The sequence below is a fragment of the Tachyglossus aculeatus genome, chromosome 3 (assembly GCF_015852505.1).
Source record: "Tachyglossus aculeatus isolate mTacAcu1 chromosome 3, mTacAcu1.pri, whole genome shotgun sequence".
In the NCBI taxonomy this organism is placed as follows: domain Eukaryota; kingdom Metazoa; phylum Chordata; class Mammalia; order Monotremata; family Tachyglossidae; genus Tachyglossus; species Tachyglossus aculeatus.
The window spans coordinates 49,881,649-49,900,951 of record NC_052068.1 but is presented as its reverse complement, the minus strand read 5'-3'; the positions used below and the strand labels follow the sequence as shown (position 1 = coordinate 49,900,951).

Below are 19,303 nucleotides of genomic sequence, written 5' to 3'. Positions count from 1 at the left end.
ACAGTCTAGAGAGACACAGACATTAACATAAATAAATTATGGCTATGAACATAAGTGCTGTGGAGTTGAGGTGGTGTGAATACCAAGTGCCCAAAGGGTTTATATAAGGGTTTATAAACTTTATCCAAGTTTATAGATGACATTTGGACTACCTATAGAGAGTAATTTTGAGGATGACACACATGAGCCTGGTGAGGGGAATAGAGATGAGCTAGGGTGAGTTCTCACATTCCCAGTATGATGCCTCACCGCTCTCAGGGTTGCACCTGGAGAGTTTCCAGTACTCTACCAGCCTCGACTATGGGAGGGAGAGTCAAGCAGAGGCATATCCATTCCATTCCTAGCTTGGGCAGTGGCTAGAGAGTGGAATGCAACCTGCTAAAAGTCAAAACTCATTTGTGCTGGGCAGCAGCAGCATGGGAGAGAGTCGAGGGCAGAGACTTAAGTTTACTGCGTGGAAGGAGACAATGGTAAATCACTTGTGTATTTCACCAAGAAAACTGCACGGATACATTACACAATGATTGCAGGTGGAAGTGGGGCGTTCTGGGAGAGATGTGTCCATGGTGTCGCTATGGGTCTGAGATGACTTGACAGCATGAGACAAGACGATGATGCCTCAACTGCCAACTGTCAATTTTCAAAGACTATTCATGATAACATATGATGATGTAATTCTATTTATGTGCATTTTTAAAACACTGTCCAGTGTCAGATTTATTGTTACACTCTAAACCTACTTCTTTCATTCAATCGTATTTGAGTGCTTACTGTGTGCAAAGTACTGTACTCAGGGCTTGGGAGAGTAAAACGTAACAATAAACAGATGCATTCCCTGCTCACAATGAGCTCCTGCTTGAAGGCACTCAATCAGCTCTCCCCTGCCTACCTTACAACACACTTGGTACTTCTAATACCAACTTATTCACTGTACTTCAACTTTGTCTCCTCAACACCAGCCCTCCCCTCTGGCCTGGAACTCACTCACTCATCCTACCCGACAGAACACATCTCTCCACCCTCAAAACCTTACTAAAGTTATCATCTCCAAGAGGTCCCTATTTCTCCTATTTAATAATAATAATAATTTTAGTATTTGTTAAACACTTATTATGTGCCAAGCACTATTCTAAGTGCTGGGAGAGATACAAGGTAATCAGGTTATCCCACATGGGGCTCACAGTCTTAATCCCCATTTTCCAGATGAGGTAACTGAGGCACAGAGAAGTTAAGTGACTTACCCAAAGTCACACAGCTGATCAGTGGCGGAGCCAGGATTAGAACCCATGACCTCTGACTCCCAAGCCTGCGCTCTTTCCACAGCGCCACACTGCTTCTCTATTTGCCCTCTCTTCTGTCACCTACGCCGTTGGCTCTATACCTCTTAAGTTCTTCTTATTTCCTGCATCCCCAGCCCCACAGCACTTATGCACATATCCTTTTACCATCCCGTTTCCCCTATTTGTAAATCAATTTAATGTGTCTCCCTGCTCTAGACCGTGAGCTCCTTGTGCGCAGGGATCGTGTCTACCAACTCCACTGTATTGTACCCTCCCAAGCTCCTAGTACAGTGCTCAGCACAAAGAAAGTGCTCGATGAATACCAATGCTTCATCGATCTTAGAACCCTGATCATGGTTTACCTAGCTAACATAAAAGTGTTCACAAGGACACAAAATGGTGAATGTTTCATTCAAACACGGGTTCTTCAGCACACCTCCTCATTTAAGGAAGAACTGCGGGGTTTGTTTTTGAAAGATCATGAGCCAAGACTACCAACAAGGCGCTTCCATTTGCTAGCTACACCTGCTTAGTCTCTGGCCACAGCATAGCCCAGCCCTCATATTTTAGTAATAGGCCAGAAAAAGCAATAGAGCAGGCCGACAAGTAAGCCATCGATGTGGCTTAGTACATTTGAAAATGTACTGCAAAAATACCATTCAATTTTACAAAAGTTGGAGCTCTAGCAAGTGGTTTCACAAATAAGCAGCATTCTTAAAAATATAATTTAACAGTGCACAAAATCCTGAGTGTATTGTTAAACCCATCATTGTTGCTTTATCACTGGCAAAGCACTTGATGATAATGGAGTTGATTGCTGCTGTAAATGTATAAATTGTTCCGTAGTTACAGAATGTTAATATAGCAAGGGAACATAGAAAAGAAATAGATTGTAGTGTAAAACCATTGTTAATTGCCTATACATTCATTATAGGCTTACCATGGCTAATTATTCAATTAAACTGAAGTGCTAATGCCAAGGGCTTAGCATTTCTAGCAGTGATATTAGTTCTCAATTATCTCAGCATGTCATGTTAGAATGTACTCTTTATTCAAGACAAATTTGACTCTGCCCAATGGCAATATATGGTTCTGTTGTTGTTATATATTTCATGCTGAGAATTAAATCCACGTTTTCTTTAAGAGGAGTACCATGACCTGACTAAAGAATAATTAAGGTAAATAAAGGACTATGTAACATAAAGGGTACTGTTGAGTTTATTCATTTTAACCACATCCAGGAATACTAAGTTTAATCCACTTTAAATGCAAACAGGAATAAAGAAACACAAGAAAAGTCAGTATAGAACATGTTTTTATTGAGTATAACTTTCTTACCTGTTGCTCAAGGCTTAATGTGCTTAAAAGATAGAGGAAAAATGTATTTCTCCTTTTAGTCTGCAGAATATCATAAGGTGGCCCTAACTATCTAATTTCCTGTTTGTTCTTAATTACTACACACTCTCCTGAAAGAAATATTTGAATCCTGTTTATACTGTGATAATCATAACCTCAAGAAGGAAGATTTTATGTAGGTTTTCTGACAATCATCCTTCCAAACTGTGCTGTGGATTTTTATTTTTCACACCGAAGGCCTGACTAAGCACATCATAAATAGGGGCATACAAACCCGGTAAAGTTTTCAGGCTATAAAACTGAAATTGAATGCTTACTGTGTGCAGAGCTCTGTACTGTTTGGGGAAACTACAACATATAGTAGTACAATTATTACTATATTTATATATGTGGTATTATATATTGACTTGGTAGACATGTTCCTGCCCACAAGGAATTTACACTCTAGAACAGTCTAGTGTGGGAGACCAACATTAATATAAATGTTAATTATATAGTTAATGTATAATTATATAATTAATAATATAAATGTCAAGAAGAAGCATGGCTCAGTGGAAAGAGCCCGGGCTTTGGAGTCAGAGGTCATGGGTTTGAATCCCGGCTCTGCCACATGTCTTCTGTGTGACCTTGGGCAAGTCACTTCACTTCTCGAAGCCTCAGTTACCTCATCTGGAAAATGGGGATTAAGACTGTGAGCCCCATGTGGGACAACTTGATCACCTTGTATCCCCCCCAGTGCTTAGAACAGTGCTTTGCACATAGTAAGCGCTTAACAAATGTCATCATCATTATTATTATTATAAATAATTTACAAATACATACATAATCCCCAAGGGTCTAATTCCTAATCTTTACTTTATGCTGTACAGCCACTGTAGAACGAGGCTTAAAGCCATCACATGATTCCCGATTTGCTTTAAATGGTTCTGCAACTAGGCATAATCATTCTTCAAGTGCCATAATAAAAATGATAACAATACCAACACTATCTACTGAATGCTTACTTGGAGCCAAGTTCTGTGCCTAGCACCAGGGTAGAACAAGGACTGTATCAGACACAGTTTAAGAGAAAGACAGGTATTTTATCCCCATTTTCCAGGTGAGGAAACTGAGGCCCAGAGAGGTTGGGTGACATGCCCAAGATCACACAGCAGGCCAATGGCAGAGGTGGGACTATCCCACACCTCCCTGTTCAATTCATTTTTATACTTTCCATATCTAATTGCACGTACATTGATCATATTTTAACCCATATTACTTCTTTATGGGAAGAGTCAAATCTAGTCCTAAAGAGTCTCCAAGAGACTGGAATAGCATGACTGGCTTAGAATAAAAGCTCTATGGAGTGACCCACACCACTAAAGGCGAGAAACTAAAATGGTGCCAGGCTCTGAGAGATTACAAGTAAAAGTGCAGCAACAGGCAATCTTTTAGTTCACACGGTATGGAATTGTCAGTAGTTGTGCACTGGTTTCACCAAACACATACATAAAGAGGCTCAGGTTTGAATCTGAAAGAGGGGAAAGAAGAGATGAGCAAAGCCCCACATAAACTGTGGGCATTAAATATTTGTCGATGGTCTAGATTAGCGGTTCAGTCAATCAATCATATTCATTGAGTACTTACTGTGTGCAGAGCACTGTACTAAGCACTTGGGAGAGTACAATGTAACGGAATTGGTAGACACGTTCCCTACCCACAGCGAACTTACACTCTAGAGGGGAAGAGAGACATTAAAATAAATTACAGCTATGTACATAAGTGTTGTGGGGCTGAGGGATAGGTGAATAAAGGGAGCAAATACAAGTCCAAGGCAAAACCTAAGGGAATAGGAGAACAGGATACGAGGGCTGAGTCAGGGAAGGCCTCTTGGAGGAGATATGCCTTCAATAAGGCTTTGAAGGTGGAGAGAATAATTATCAGTTGGATATGAAGAGGAAGGGCGTTCCAGGCCAGAGGCCGGGCATGGGCAAGATAGACAAGATGGAGGTACAGTGAGTAGGTTGGCATTAGAGGAGTGAAGTGTGCAGTCTAGGTGGTAGTAGGAGAGCAGCGAGGTAAGAATGGAGGGGGCAAGGGGATTGAGTGTTTTAAACCCAATGACAAGGAATTTCCGTTTGATGTGAAGGTGGATGGGCAACCACTGGAGCTTCTTGAGGAGTGAGAAACCGCGGACTGAACACGGACCAGGTCAGCAGAGTGAAGTATGGACTGGAGTGGTAAGAAACAGCAAGAAGGCTGATACAGTAATCAAGGTGGGATAGGATGGTATAGGTTTACAGTACTTTCCAACTTTAGGACAGATACTATGGTCTAATGGAAAGAGCATGGGCCTGGGTGTCAGAGGACCTGGGTTCTAATCACAACTCTGCCAATTGACTGCTGTTTGACCTTGGACAAGCCATTTAATTTCCCTGTGCCTCAGTTCCTCACCTGTAAAATGGGGATTCAATATCTGTTCTCCCTCCTACTTAGACTGTGAGCCCTACGTGGAACAGGGACTATGACCAATCTAATTAACTTGTACCAACACCAATGCTTGACATTTAGTAACTGCTTAACCAATACCGCAATCATTATTATTTGCTTGTTTTGTATCGATCCCAGAGTTTAGGACAGTGCTTGACATAATCAATTTTTTTATTGAGCAAGAAACACAGTAAAGTGCTTAACAAATGCTACAATTATTAATAGTCAAGGTTTCGCTTCCCCAAGTATGCTCTCCAAACACTCACATACCACATGCCCCTACTCTCACACACCCAATAATATTCACTAGTTCTGAGCCAGCCTTTCGATGGGGCAGAATAGCTACTGCAACAGAAAACAGCTGCTATACCTCAAAGCAATGAGCAAGACACTCATCCCCTGCTCCTGACATGATGGCTGTTTTATTCTAGGTTTCCCAGTTCGTCCCCATTGCCTGCCATAATGACTGTACCCACCGCTGTGCTTTGAAGTACTCCCATAGACATCTCTCCTCTAGACCATTCTAAATAGCACACAGTTAAAAGTCCACAATTTTGTGGACTTAGAGTTACAATTATTACTAACAGAATGGAGAAAGAGAGGGTACATTTAATTGGAGTCTAATTCTGTAATGGCCCTGCTTAGATTAAGATATTTTCCCCTGTTTTGGGATATTTTGAGGAGAAGTCTGTGGCTGGAGAAGATACAAAAATGCAGTCAAGGTGATCAAGAGAGTAAGTAAACCGCTAGATGTGATTAGGACTCTTCAATCAGGAAGGATCAAGGTTGAGAAGGGGCATGATAAAAGTTCACAAAATCACAAATGTTCAGGCCAGGGAATATAAGAAAATAATAATAATAATAAAAATATCTGTTGAGTTCTTACTCTGTGCCAGGCACTGTTCTAAGTGCTGGGGTGGATACAAGCAAATCGGGTGGGACTCAGTCCCTGTCCTACATGGGGCTCACAGTCTTAATCCCCATTTTACAGATGTGGTAACTGAGGCCCAGAGATTTGCCCAAGGTCACACAGCTGACAAGTGTTGGGGTCAGGATTAGAAACCAGGTGTGTCTGGCTCTAGACCCATGCTCGAAACCACAAGACCACGCTCTTCTTCTCTACGAATGCAAATTGTTTACCAAATTCCACGGTACCAGAATGAGGGGGCATCCAGTAGAATTGAAAAGCTTAAATCAAACAGAAGGATGCTTTATTAAATGGTGGTGGTATTGGTTAAGTGCTTACTATGTGCGAAGCACTGTTCTAAGCACTGGGGGGATACAAGGTGATCAGGTTGTCCCACATGGGGCTCACAGTCTTAATCCCCATTTTACAGATGAGGTAACTGAGGCACAGAGAAGTTAAGTGGCTTACCCAAGTTCACACAGCTGACAAATGGCGGAGCTGGAATTCAAACCCATGATCTCTGACTCCCAAGCCTGCGCTCTTTCCTCCGAGCCATGCTGCTTCCCCACAAATCAACCACCCAATCAATGATATGTATTAAGCACTTAATATGTGCAGAGCACTGGTACTAAACATTAGGGAGAGTAGAAGATTCGGGAGGCCCGTTCCCTGCCCACAACATGCTTACAGCCTAGAGAGGAGCCGAAAGCATACATAATTTTTGTAGGCTGAAAACATCGGTAGGTTCAAGAGGAATCTGGGCCAATTCAAGGGTGAGCAGTCCAGCGGGTTACTCGAGGAATCATTTGGTTCCTCCCCTCCCCATAGCCTGGACTCCCTCCCTCTGCTCTACCCTCCTCCCTGCTCCACAGCACTAGTGTATATATGTACATATTTATTATTCTAGAGAAGCAGCATGGCTCAGTGGAAAGAGTATGGGCTTGGCAGTCAGAGGTCATGGGTTCTAATCCCGGCTCTGCCACGTCTGCTGTGTGAACATGTGCAAGTCACTTAATTTCTCTGAGCCTGTTACCTCATCTGTAAAATGGGGATTAAGACTGTGAGCCCCATGTGGGACAAACTGATCACCTTGTATCCCCCCCAGCGCTTAGAATAGTGCTTTGCACATAGTAAGCACTTAACAAATGCCATTATATTATTATTATTATTATTATTAATGATGTGTATCTGTCTATAATTCTATTTATTTATAATTGATGCTATTGATGCCTGTCTACTTGTTTTGTTTTGTTGTCTGTCTCCCCCCTTCTAGACTGTGAGCCTGTTGTTGGGTAAGGGTTGTCTCTATTTGTTGCCGAACTGTACTTTCTAAGCGCATGGTACAGTGCTCTGCACACAGTAAGCGCTCAATAAATATGACTGAATGAATGAATTAGGAATGTAGAGGAGAAAATGTATATCAAGGAGAGCACCCATTACACTTTTTCTGCACACATCCTTTTGCCATTCTATGGATCAGACCTAGGAAAAGCCTTATATTCTTCTTAGGCTCATTCTAATGGTCAAATGGAAAAGTCACTTTCCTTCTTGGTACAGAAACTAAGGCCATGGAGAACAAAGTAAGTTTTGGAAGATTTTTCCCTCCAGATTTAGTCTTCCAGATTGCATTTCTCTTGCCTACAGTTACCCAGACATAACACTAAGGGGCATATTCAGTCTTTAGGCAGGGAGCAAGCAGAATATTTGATGCTCTGGTGCTCTGGTAAAGGTTCTCTCTGCCAAGTGTGAAGGAATGGCTGAGTTCTCTCCTTTCACTGCCTGGTGAAGCTGGAAATGAAATGTTTTACCATTTCTGAGTCAATACACTAATTAAATTAAATATAAAGTTAAAAAATATCTCCCGGCCAGGAGAAAAAGGACAGATGGGAAAGCGGAGGAGGTGGAGATGGCTGATGTCTTCTGAAAAAGAAAAGGGAAAAAAAAAAGAAAACAAGCATAAAACCAGAAAAAAATGATTAACGCTAATTAAGAGAAGTAAGGGGTGTTTGAATTTAATTTGCAGCTCAGAACTATTTTTGGTTGTGTAATAAATTTCATTAGTTAGAAAGAAAGAAGGAACAGGAAAAGGGGAAAACAGCACTTCTGAAACAATTGTAATTTAGTGCTTGCTTCTGAGATCAGGACCTGCCAATCCATCCCCGGGGGTGTAGGTACCCTGCTGCATTGAACTGCTGGATCTTTGTGCAGCCTAAAAAATCTTATCTGAAACATTAATTCCCGAGTTTAGCAAATTTAACTGAATTCTTCACTGTCATTAATGATAATGGATTCACATAAGTCAAAAAGGATCTTGAATTACTGCTTAGGATCATTCTCTGGCTATGTCTCTATCTAGTTAAATGAAAAAATGAGGTGTCAATTGGATCATTTTAGAAGGCTATATTTTCATCTAAATTCTCCAGATATCTTTTTATCTAAATTATCTGGTATATTGCCTTGATCCTCTGCCTTGGCAGGAGATACCAAGTTTTTATGTAATGCTGGGGAGATGATTTCAAATTTCCCATCAAGTACACCAGACTATAAGAAGTAATTGCAAAATACATTTAAAAGTCTTGGGGCTTTTCAGATAAAAGACATTACCTCATTCCAAACATTACTCTTAGTTACCCATTTGAGTATTACTGAGCATAAAATAGCCTAAAGAAAAAAGAGACAAAAAATTTGGTATGCTCCCTCACTCCAGTCTGGAGTAAATGACCACCATGGTTTAAAGGCGCCAGGTAAACCAGGCAAGTGTTGTTTCCTGGTACAAATTACTGGCATAAAAAAATGACTGTATGATTATCTAATTACTATTAAAACGTGAAATGTGAATATCTCCTTACATTAGCACTCTAGAGATCATATTACTACTTGTCTATTTGTATTTACAATCTCGACAGCCCTTCCCCTCAAAGAGGACAATATATCTCATAAGTCACGTAACTCGTAAGATAAACTACAAGAAAACGAAAAAAAGAAGCATTCCATCCCAAAAGGCGAAGAGAAACAGATGAGGGTCTACGAGAGTCTGTGAAAAGTCCAGCCCATCTCGTCATATTTTAGGCCAGAGACTCTCGATCTTTTCTAGGAATGGTACCTCTGCCACCTCGAGGATTATCCATTAGTAGTCTTTCCTTCAGCAGCTAGGGACACAGCTGCTTTACGCTTCCAAGCCTCGGGAGACAGAGCAAGGCACTCTTCAGCTCCAGCTCCCCGATACTTGATGGACTCTCCGAATTCCTAAATTCACTGTTACTGTCACTACTCACACGTATGAAGTGCTTCCTAGGAGGTAAAGGTCTATACTAAATGCTGGGGTAAAAAAAAAAAAAATTAAAGAAAGCCAATTAACATACATTCCCCATTGTCTGACAATGACTGTACCCATTACGGGGTTTTGAGGAAACTCCAGGAGGTTCACACACCCTAGTTTAAAAAGTCCACTCTAGGGTCCATGTGAAGGAGTTCAATTTGAACTCTAGTGTACCAACTCTATTTTTTTGTACTCTCCCAAGTGCTTACTACGGTGCTGTGCACACAGTAAGTGCTCAATAAATACCATTGATTGATTGATTGATTGAAGAAATTGTGATAAAACTAAGACAGTAACTAGTAAAGTGGAAGAGAGATTAAAATAATTCTTGTTTAGCAGAAGTGAAGGGAGCAAAGGGTATGAAGGAGGGAAGGAACACGGTGATCATCTTGAGTAGAATGAAGAGAGCTTGTGAGAGAGTGGGTGGAGGTGAGAAAAGAGATGTAGGCAGGGGGGCTATTCCAGACCTCCCTGGTTCCTGGCTAATTAAGCAACCGTTAGTAAATCTCAGTTTTTTCATTCTTATATGTGCTTCCCCCATTCCTAAATTTAATACTGATATGTGGGTGGGAGGTGGGAATAATTTCTATCAGTACTACCTATCACCACATAACTGTCAACTTGTGAAAGAAGAAAACGGGAGGGGGGGTGTATTTTATATGAATAAAGGCTGCAGAAGAGTGACTCATCTCTATTCCAGTTTCTTCTCAAGCTTGCTTTTCCACTGTGCCTTTCTTAGATCCTAGTCAATTTTGCTGCACACTACCCCCTTATTGATGCCTACCTTTGCCCTACTCGGAATCCACAGGGACAGCGGAAGGAAAGCAGAAGTCAATAAAAGAGCAAACTATCTCTCTTTGTGGCATCACCTGGGAAAGCAGACTCAAATGCTTTTATTTTCCTTTTGTGATGGTCCTGTTGACCTGCGTGAGAGGAACATCAGTATAACTTCAGAGGATGAAATTACCTGTTATGCCTCCTACCCAGAACAATTACAAGCCAAATGCACCAAATACATATTAGTGAATTACTGACGGACAAGGGAGGCTGAAAGGAGTTCACAGGTAGAAGTGGGTACATTTTTTCAAGTCAGACCATATGGAATGAAAGGATCCTTAAGGATAGGGGAGAATTTAGCCCCGCAGACCTCTCCCAGGGCCCACTGGAGTCAGGGAGACCACCTACATCATCAAAATCGTATTTGATATACCATTCACCTCAGTAACGGCTCAGGGCTGCTCTTCCTGATGCTCTGCCATTTTTTGCGGAGGTGGTGGGAGGAAGAGGGGAGTTTGGCATTGAGGTAAAGGTAGTAGAATAGAAAAATAGACTAGTCAAACTCCAGGCAATTTCGATGACGAAACATCATCTTTGGTGCCTTAAAATGGTCAGCCCCGGGGTCCAATCGGGAGGAAGAAAGAGGGGACGGAGGATGTAGAGGATTATCTTTCTCTTTTCAGAGAAGCAGCATGGCTCAGTGGAAAGAGCACAGGGCTTGGGAGTCAGAGGTCATGGGTTCTAATCCCGGCTCCGCCACCTGTCAGCTGTGTGACTTTGGGCAAGTCACTTCACTTCGCTGTGCCTCAGTTCCCTCATCTGTAAAATGGGGATTAAGATTGTGAGCCCCACGTGGGACAACTTGATTACTCTGTATCCGCCCCAGTGCTTAGAACAGTGCTTGACACATAGTAAGCGCTTAACAAACACCATCATTATTATTCTTCCTCTGGAGTTGGGTGGTTCGGCCTAGTATGGGAAAAAGGAAATAAAATATTCTCCCTACCCTGTCCCTCCTCCTTCACCTGGGGCCATGGGGGGAAGGCAAGATTTCGGAGGGGGCAGTACTCTCCGCTGAGGTGCTGTCCTTGGCAGGCAGGGAGAGGGTGTCAACAGGCCAACTGGAGAGCATGTCACCTGGGGGGAAATAAGAAGGGAGGAGGTGATGGCAGAGTCTTAATATAATAATAATAACAAATAATAATAATAATAGTATTTGTTAAGTGCTTACTATGTGCCAAGCACTGTACTAAGTGCTGGGAGGGGGGAGGGTAAAAGATAATCAGGTTGTCCCATGTGGGGCTCACAGTCTTAATCCCCATTTTACAGATGAGGGAACTGAGGCCCAGAGAAATTAAGTGACTTGCGGTGGAGACGGATTAGAACTCACGCCCTCTGAGTCCCAAGACCCTGCTCTTCCCACTAAGCCATGCTGCTTCTCTAAGCAACCCCTTTGGAGCACGGGCTCACAAACTTGTTAAAAAGCAAGGTGGGCAATGTTCATTCGTTCAATTGTATTTATTGAGCGCTATGTGCAGGGCACTGTACTAGTAGCAGCATGGCTCAGAGAAAAGAGAATGGGCTTGGGAGTGAGAGGTCATGGGTTCTAATCCCAGCCCCACCACATATCTGCTGTGTGACCTCGGACAAGTCACTTAACTTCTCTGAGCCTCAGTTCCCTCATCTGTAAAATGGGGATGAAGACTGTGAGAACCACATGGGTCAACGTGATCACCCTGTATCCCCCCAGCGCTTAGAACAGGGCTTTGCACATAGTAAACGCATAATAATAATAATAATAATAATAATAATAATAATAATATTTGTTACGTGCTTACTATGTGCAAAGCACTGTTCTAAGCGCTGGGGGGATACAAGGTGATCAGGTTGTCCCATGTGGGGCTCACAGTCGTCATCCCCATTTTACAGATGAGGTAACTGAGGCTCCGAGAAGTTAAGTGACTTGCCCAAGGTCACACGGCAGATATGTGGCAGATTCTGGATTCAAACCCATGACCTCTAACTCCAAAGGCCGGGCTCTTTCCACTGAGCCACGCTGCTTCTCATTAACAAATGCCATCATTATTATTATTATCACTAAGCACTTGGGAAGTACAAGTCGGCAACAGATAGTATATATATACATATGTATGTATATATGTTTATACATATTTATTACTCTATTTATTTTACTTGTACATATCTATTCTATTTATTTTATTTTGTTAGTATGTTTGGTTTTGTTCTCTGTCTCCCGCTTTTAGACTGTGAGCCCACTGTTGGGCAGGGACCGTCTCTATATGTTGCCAATTTGTACTTCCCAAGCGCTTAGTACAGTGCTCTGCACACAGTAAGCGCTCAATAAATGCGATTGATGATGATGATGATGATGACAGCCCCTACCCAACAACGGGCTCCCAGTCTAGAAGGGGGTCTCAGACAACAAAACATGTTCGGAGGCGACGACGGCGGCGGTGCCTGGGCACGTTTTGGAGGGCCGGGTCGGCCCGAGGGCAGCGCTTTTCTTCTTTACAAACGGAGGGAAGGGAAGCACCGCAAACTCCAACCTCCCTGCACGTAACGTGGCTCAATGGAAAGAGCCCGGGCTTGGGAGTCAGGGGTCACGGGTTCAAATCCCGCCTCCGCCAATTAGCTGTGTGACTTTGGGCAACTCACTTCATTTCTCTGGGCCTCAGTTACCTCGTCTGTAAAATGGGGATTAAGATTGTGAGCCCCACGTGGGGCGACCTGATCACCTTGCAACCTCCCCTGCGCTTGGAACGGCGCTCTGCACATAGTAAGCGCTTAACCACCACCAAAATTATGACTTTGGGACCTCCTCCAGGAGGCCTTCCCAGACTGCGCCCCTTCCTGTCCCCCTCTCTACCCCCCCATTTTACCTCCTTCCCTTCCCCACAGCACCTGTATATATGTTTGTACATATTTATTACTCTATTTATTTATTTATTTTACTTGTACATATCCTATTTATTTTATTTTGTTAGTATGTTTGGTTTTGTTCTCTGTCTCCCCCTTTTAGCCTGTGAGCCCACTGCTGGGCAGGGACCGTCTCTAGATGTTGCCAACTTGTACTTCCCAAGCGCCTAGTACAGTGCTCCGCACACGGTGAGCGCTCAATAAATCATCATCGATCGTATTTATTGAGCGCCTACTATAAATAAATCAATAAATACGATTGATTGATTGACTGATAGTAAGGGCGGGCCCGGCCCGCCAGATCGACCCACTTCCGGAGGCGCAAGGCCCGTCGGGAATGGTAGTTCTCGCCGTCCGCGGCCGGCCGAGGGACCCTCCCCGCAACGCCCACCCCGCCGGGCCGCCGAGAACTACAAGGACCAGGATGCTCCGCGGAAGGAAGTCCGAGAGGGGGGGTCACGTGAGCCTACCTCCTCAGCCGCGTCCGTCGGGGGCTCGCGCGCGCGCGCTCCCGCCCGCGGAGACGCTAGAGGGGCGGTCGCGGAGCGCGGCGGCGGGAGCGTGCGTGCGCGCGCGCCCGCGGACGGCGGCGGGAGCGCGGGCGGGGGAAGAGGCCCGGAGCGGCGGGCGAAGATGCCTCGGGACAACATGGCCTCTCTGATCCAGCGGATCGCCCGGCAGGCGCGGCTCACCTTCCGGGGCGGGGGCTCGGCGGCCAAGGGCTTCCCGGAGAACCTGAACCAGCTGAAGCACCTCCTGAACCAGGTCCGCCCCGAGGACCTGAACATCGCCCCGCGCAAGGCCCTGCCGCCGCCGCCCCAGCCCCAGCCCCACCTCCCGCCCGTCACCTACATGCACATCTGCGAGACGGACGGCTTCAGCCTGGGCGTCTTCCTGCTGAAGAGCGGCACGTCCATCCCCCTGCACGACCACCCGGGCATGCACGGCATGCTCAAGGTGCTCTACGGGAAGGTGCGCATCAGCTGCCTGGACAAGCTGGACGCCGGCGGGGAGGCGCCCGGGCCGGGGCCGCCGCCGCCGCCGCCGCCCCCGGCGGGCTCCCCGCGGGACGCGCTGCGCCGGGCCGTGCTGCGCTCCCGGGCCGAGTACACCGAGGCCAGCGGCCCCTGCGTGCTGTCGCCCCACCGGGACAACCTGCACCAGATCGACGCGGTGGACGGGCCCGCCGCCTTCCTGGACATCCTGGCCCCGCCGTACGACCCGGACGACGGCCGGGACTGTCACTATTACCGGCTGCTGGAGGCCGCCGGCGACAAGGAGGCCGGGGCCGCCAACGCCAACAACACCGCCGTGCCCCGGGAGGTGTGGCTGCTGGAGACCCCGCAGGCCGCCGACTTCTGGTGCGAGGGGGAGCCCTACCCCGGGCCCAGAGTCTCCCCGTGAAACCCACCCTCCTCCTCCTCCTCCTCCTTCCCATCCCCGCTCCCAGCTGGGATCCGGGGGAGGGACCCAGCACCGGGAGGAGGAGGAAGGAAGGGGGGAGTGGCCACCCTTCTTCCATCCCAGAGCCGTAGTGACGACTATTCGCCCCCTCCCTCGTTTCTCCCCCGACCTCCACCCCGTCTGGAGTGGAAACTACACCACAGTACCGGCCCTGTTCAGTCGCCACCCCCGTTTCCCTTCGCGCAACCACCATCGCCACCCCCCGTCTTGGTTAGTGTTAATTTATTGGCAGAATGTTTGCATGCCCCCCCTCTTCTCTAAGCAAATCGGGGCCACGCCGTAGGGCCCAACGGCGCGAACAACGCTTGTGCTTAACGGAAAGTTGGGCCCAAAGGCGAACGGACACCCGTGGAGAGGGGCGGATAAAGCGGCATCTTCAGCAGGCCCCCGGCGGACAGGATTTCCCTGAGGATTTGGCGGGATTCCAACCGGCCACATGCGCTGACTTTTTTATTTTTCCTTTTACCCTGCCGCCGGCCAGAGAGAGCGGCACGAGTGAGCAGGAGCGATGGGAGATGCTACCTGCTGCCTTTATGTCTTTGTTCTCCTGCCGACCGAACGGGGCTACCGATTCGAAGCGGCCCATCCTCCCCTGTCTCTCTAGTTTCCTCCCTTTTTGAAAAATATTTTGGAAAAGAAATAGGTCGGTGTTTCTGCATTTGTTTTCCTCACCTGGCGTGGAAGAGCTAGCGGCGTTATTTGTGCTTCCGGGCAGTTGAATGTAAAACCGACCCACCCTGCTGGTTAACTTCCTAGCCCCACTTATTTCAGAAGTTTTTTCTGCCAAAGGTGAGGAGACAAATAGCTTAGACGATGTTTCTTCTCCCCCTCCCTACCCCAAGTGTTGTAATGAAGTAAGTTAATGGCCCATGGGCTGGTCTTTCTAGCTGTTTTGCTGCTGATTGTATCATCACAGAAACCTCAGAACTAAAAAGGCGGAGAAAGGGGGAGTGCCCAGTTCCTTTGTCCTGGGTGACTGTCCTTTTTCCTCGAGGGAATCCTACAAATAGAGAGGCTGAGAGAACTGAGAAGAGACGACACTATAAGCCACTTAGGGCACTAACAGTCTTGGACCGACCAGCCTTTTCAGAAATAGCAGAAACACTGGCTTGCATTCGTTTGTTTTAAAATGGGGTTTTAAAATAGAGGTTCCTTCACTTTGGAAAGCGGGGGGTTGGGGGGGGTGTGAAGACATGAGACCGTTTTACTTCAGGCTGATGGAAAACTAATGTGTCCCTCTTTATACTATTTATAAGATTCCCTTTTCATAAGACTTTTCATAAAAATGAGCTGTAGAAATAAATGCATTAAAACCTGCACAGCTGTTGAGTGAGCAGTCCCGGTTGACAGGCCCACGTGGTGATTTGAGTTGCTGCCCGTCTAATAAGGGGGAAGTACTCTTCTGTTGGAAGGTTTTTTTGTAACCTTCAGGGAAAATATGTGCCTACACATTCTATGCACTCTTGGTACCAGAGGGCCAGGTTTAGGAAGCCTTGGTGTGTCCCCTCCTCCCCCCACCCCTCCGATTTGGAAACAGTAGCTTGAGTGAGCAAATTCTGAGGAGTGATTAAAAAAACACCACCTGCTGAACAAGTGGCTCACCAGCCTGTCATGGTACTCATGGACACATGCCCGTGTGTCTTCACATCCGTGCTTATTAAAACATTTCATATTCCGTGAGGGCTCCTCGTATCTTTATACTGTAGTATTAAAACAACTCTGAAAGTAGTGTTAATACAGCTCACAGAGATTGAATGTTAAGTCTATTAAGTATGGTAAATATGCAATTCATAATTTACTATTAAAGTGGTAATGTAAATGAATCGTGTACATTCATTTGGTATTTGTTTCAGTAGTACAGCAACTGGCCCTGGTATGGTTCTCAAAAGCATGCCATCGTTCCTGGGAGTCGATGCTGAGTAGTAATCAAAACACATACAGAACGCTATCTGTTGTGTTTATATAGAAGTCAGCTAGCATTTGTATAAAGCTTTGCTGTAATATCACTTTGGTTCTTTAGGTTTGCCTACACCTACTCATTCTTTAGTAGGACTAATTGAAGGTCCTATCGGGACGTGGGGAAGGAAATGCCCCAGAAAGAGGTGGGTATAGGAAGCCAGTATCAATCAACGAACGAATGGTATTGAGCGCTTACTGTGTGCAGAGCGCTGTAATAAGTGCTCGGGAGAGCACTATGTAATGTAATATCCCTGCCCATGATGAGTTTACAGTCGAGAGGACTAGCTCACAGTGGGGAGGGAAGACGGCCGGAGCCAGACACACTCCTCCTTTCCCTGGAATTGCCTCTTCCCTGGTCATTGTGTGGCCCTGATGTTGATTGGCCAGAAAATCCTGACATGCACAGAACCTTCTGATGATCGACTAATCTGTCACCTTTTTGCAGGAATATAATAAAGAGCGCAATTTCTACGAGTTTTGAAAAAAAACATAATGCCTTTCAAAAATACGAGATGGATGTGGCCATACCTATCCTGCTTTCCTTAAAAAAAAGTAACAGTTTTAGAAAGTTGATAACTTCTTTTGATGCACTGCTCAGAACTCTAAGGGAAGTTGGCATGTTGAAATAAAAACAGGAATCAGGTAAACTAAAGAAAACCTTTCTAACTGATGAAGCAGAGTGCAAGAAATGTGTAAATTATAGCATTTACAGTAAATAAGCACCTTTGTGTGCTTATTGGGTGGTCAAAACTGACTTTGAAGGCTACTAGTGTTTGTGTTCCTGTGTTCAGTTCCCACTTCAATATAGGTCTGTGTTTTCATAACAAAACCACTGTTAATGTTGGACTTTGGAATACATACAGGATATCGTGCCCTAGGATTATGATTATTTTCCCTCAAGTAAACACTTATGAGCACAATAGGTTGAGATGAATCATTAAAGACTTTCTGTGGTGTGGCAGGAATACAGTAATTGCTTTTTATGGCGGAGAAGTATATATTTATAAATGTCAGACCTTCCCTTTTTTTTATATAGTATCCAAGCTCTTTGAATGAACATCTTTTGCATGGATGTTACTATCAGTGGAGGTGGGCAGTGGCATATACCTGCAGTTGTATGAGAATAACTTTTATTATAAATAATAACGCATGGTTTGCATGAGGTACTGTCTTATTAACAAATTGTTTTCCCAAGTGAATCTTCAGGGGTTCTGTTGGCTGTCTTTTCAGAGCCCACATTTTGTAACTTACGTTACCTTGAGCCTCTTCCCCCTTTCTTTCTTTCCTCCCCAGGTGACTAAAAGCCTCTGTCTTGCTTTTGGCCCCTTTGGAGGAATCCTGTCATTTTGACTCATTCAAAACTTTTTCTGGATGTTTGCACTCGACCCACTGCCAGGGCAGAAGCCGTGTAAGTTGCAATACTGTAGCCTAAGCTGCTCAACAGCAGCCTTCCCAGGGATCTGCTACTCCACGTCAGCAAATATGTATGAGGTGGAACTTTGCACCATTTAAAGAAGTGGATCACTGACTTCTAGTGTAATGAAACGAAAGTGATCGTACACAAGGAAGCTGGTTTTCCTGTACAGTGAATTCCACAGTGGTGGGACTTCTGAGGGCAGACTACTGTTTGAGTTCTCAGGATGAAATCTGTCATTAAACATTCAATATGTCTTGGAAATAAAACTTAAGTATTTGGAAGCGTTGTTTCTCAAATTAAATGAAGGGAGACCCTATCGGAGTATTGGCTTGAGGGGATGAAAGTGACATTTGTCTTGAACCCAGTGATGAGGAGTTTAAACGCACTGTGTTTCTGGACCGTAAATTTTCCTTAAACTGTAAAGGGTTTCCTTCCGGTAGCTTTCCCAAGTCCGGGTAACGTGTACTGGAGCGTAAGATAGGGCTTTTGAAAGTATGCGGGCTTAAAATATTCAGACTAAAAAATGATAATACAGTTTGCGGTGAATCGCCAAGAACCGTTTGATCCCTCATGAAGAACTCGTGTATCTAACATGGAGAAAACAAGTTAACGAATAACAAGATATAAACCTAGATAATAGGAATTATTACTGTGTGTGGAACAATGTACTAAGCACTTGGGAGAGTATGATGTAATAGAGTTGGTAGGCATGCTCCCTGCCCACAGGGAGCTTACAGTCTAGATTATTTGGGGGCTGGGGGGTAGTTTTTTGTTGTTTCTGACCGACAGAATTTCCATTAACATTGTGCTGATGCTGACTGTTCTTCCGTACAAATCTGTCTAGAGCTTCAATCCAGTCAACTTCAATATTTTCAAAGCATAGTAATTATTTTACTGACTGGCCTGTAGAAATAAAAAATAGCTTACTGGTTTCCACAATTTCAACTCCTTGGCTTTAAGTGTAAGAAGCATGGGTCATGTTGGCTGGTCTGTTTCCAGGACCTTGAAACTTTTAAGGAATTGGTGGTACTGTCAAGCTTGTTTTAATACCCGTGTTTCACATATCTATGAGAAGCAGCGTGGCTTAGTGGAAAGAGCACGGGCTTGGGAGTCAGAGGTCGTGGGTTCTAATCCCGGCTCTGTCACTTGTCAGCTGTGTGACCTTGGGCAAGTCACCTAACTTCTCTGTGCCTCAGTTGCCTCATCTGTAAAATGGAGATGAAAACTGTGAGACCCAGGTGGGACAACCTGATTACTGTGTATCTACCTTAGATACAAGCTTAGAACAGTATCTACCTTAGAAACAAGCTTAGAACAGTATCTACCTTAGAAACAAACTTAGAGGAGTGCTTGGCCAATAGTAAGCGCTTAACAAATACCAGCGTTATTATAGGATTTCTTTGGCCACAACATGACCT

The 19,303-nt window shown here is 44.9% G+C and overlaps 1 protein-coding gene and 1 non-coding gene across 2 annotated transcripts; both read left to right on the top strand.

Annotated features, from left to right (window-relative positions):
- The first annotated feature begins 248 nt into the window (after positions 1 to 248).
- On the top strand, positions 249 to 386 carry LOC119926214. The gene has a single exon (XR_005450108.1). It is a non-coding gene; the product is annotated as a small nucleolar RNA SNORA7 (small nucleolar RNA).
- Positions 387 to 13,655: 13,269 nt separating this feature from the next.
- On the top strand, positions 13,656 to 18,166 carry ADO (2-aminoethanethiol dioxygenase). The gene has a single exon (XM_038743662.1). The coding sequence runs from the start codon at positions 13,679 to 13,681 to the stop codon at positions 14,447 to 14,449; it is 771 nt and encodes a 256-aa protein (XP_038599590.1). The 5' UTR covers positions 13,656 to 13,678; the 3' UTR covers positions 14,450 to 18,166.
- The last annotated feature ends 1,137 nt before the right edge of the window (positions 18,167 to 19,303 follow it).

What these genes read in the sequence shown, in the direction of transcription:
- ADO (XM_038743662.1), top strand. Translation starts at nt 13,679, where the DNA reads ATGCCTCGGGACAACATGGCCTCTCTGATCCAGCGGATCGCCCGGCAG.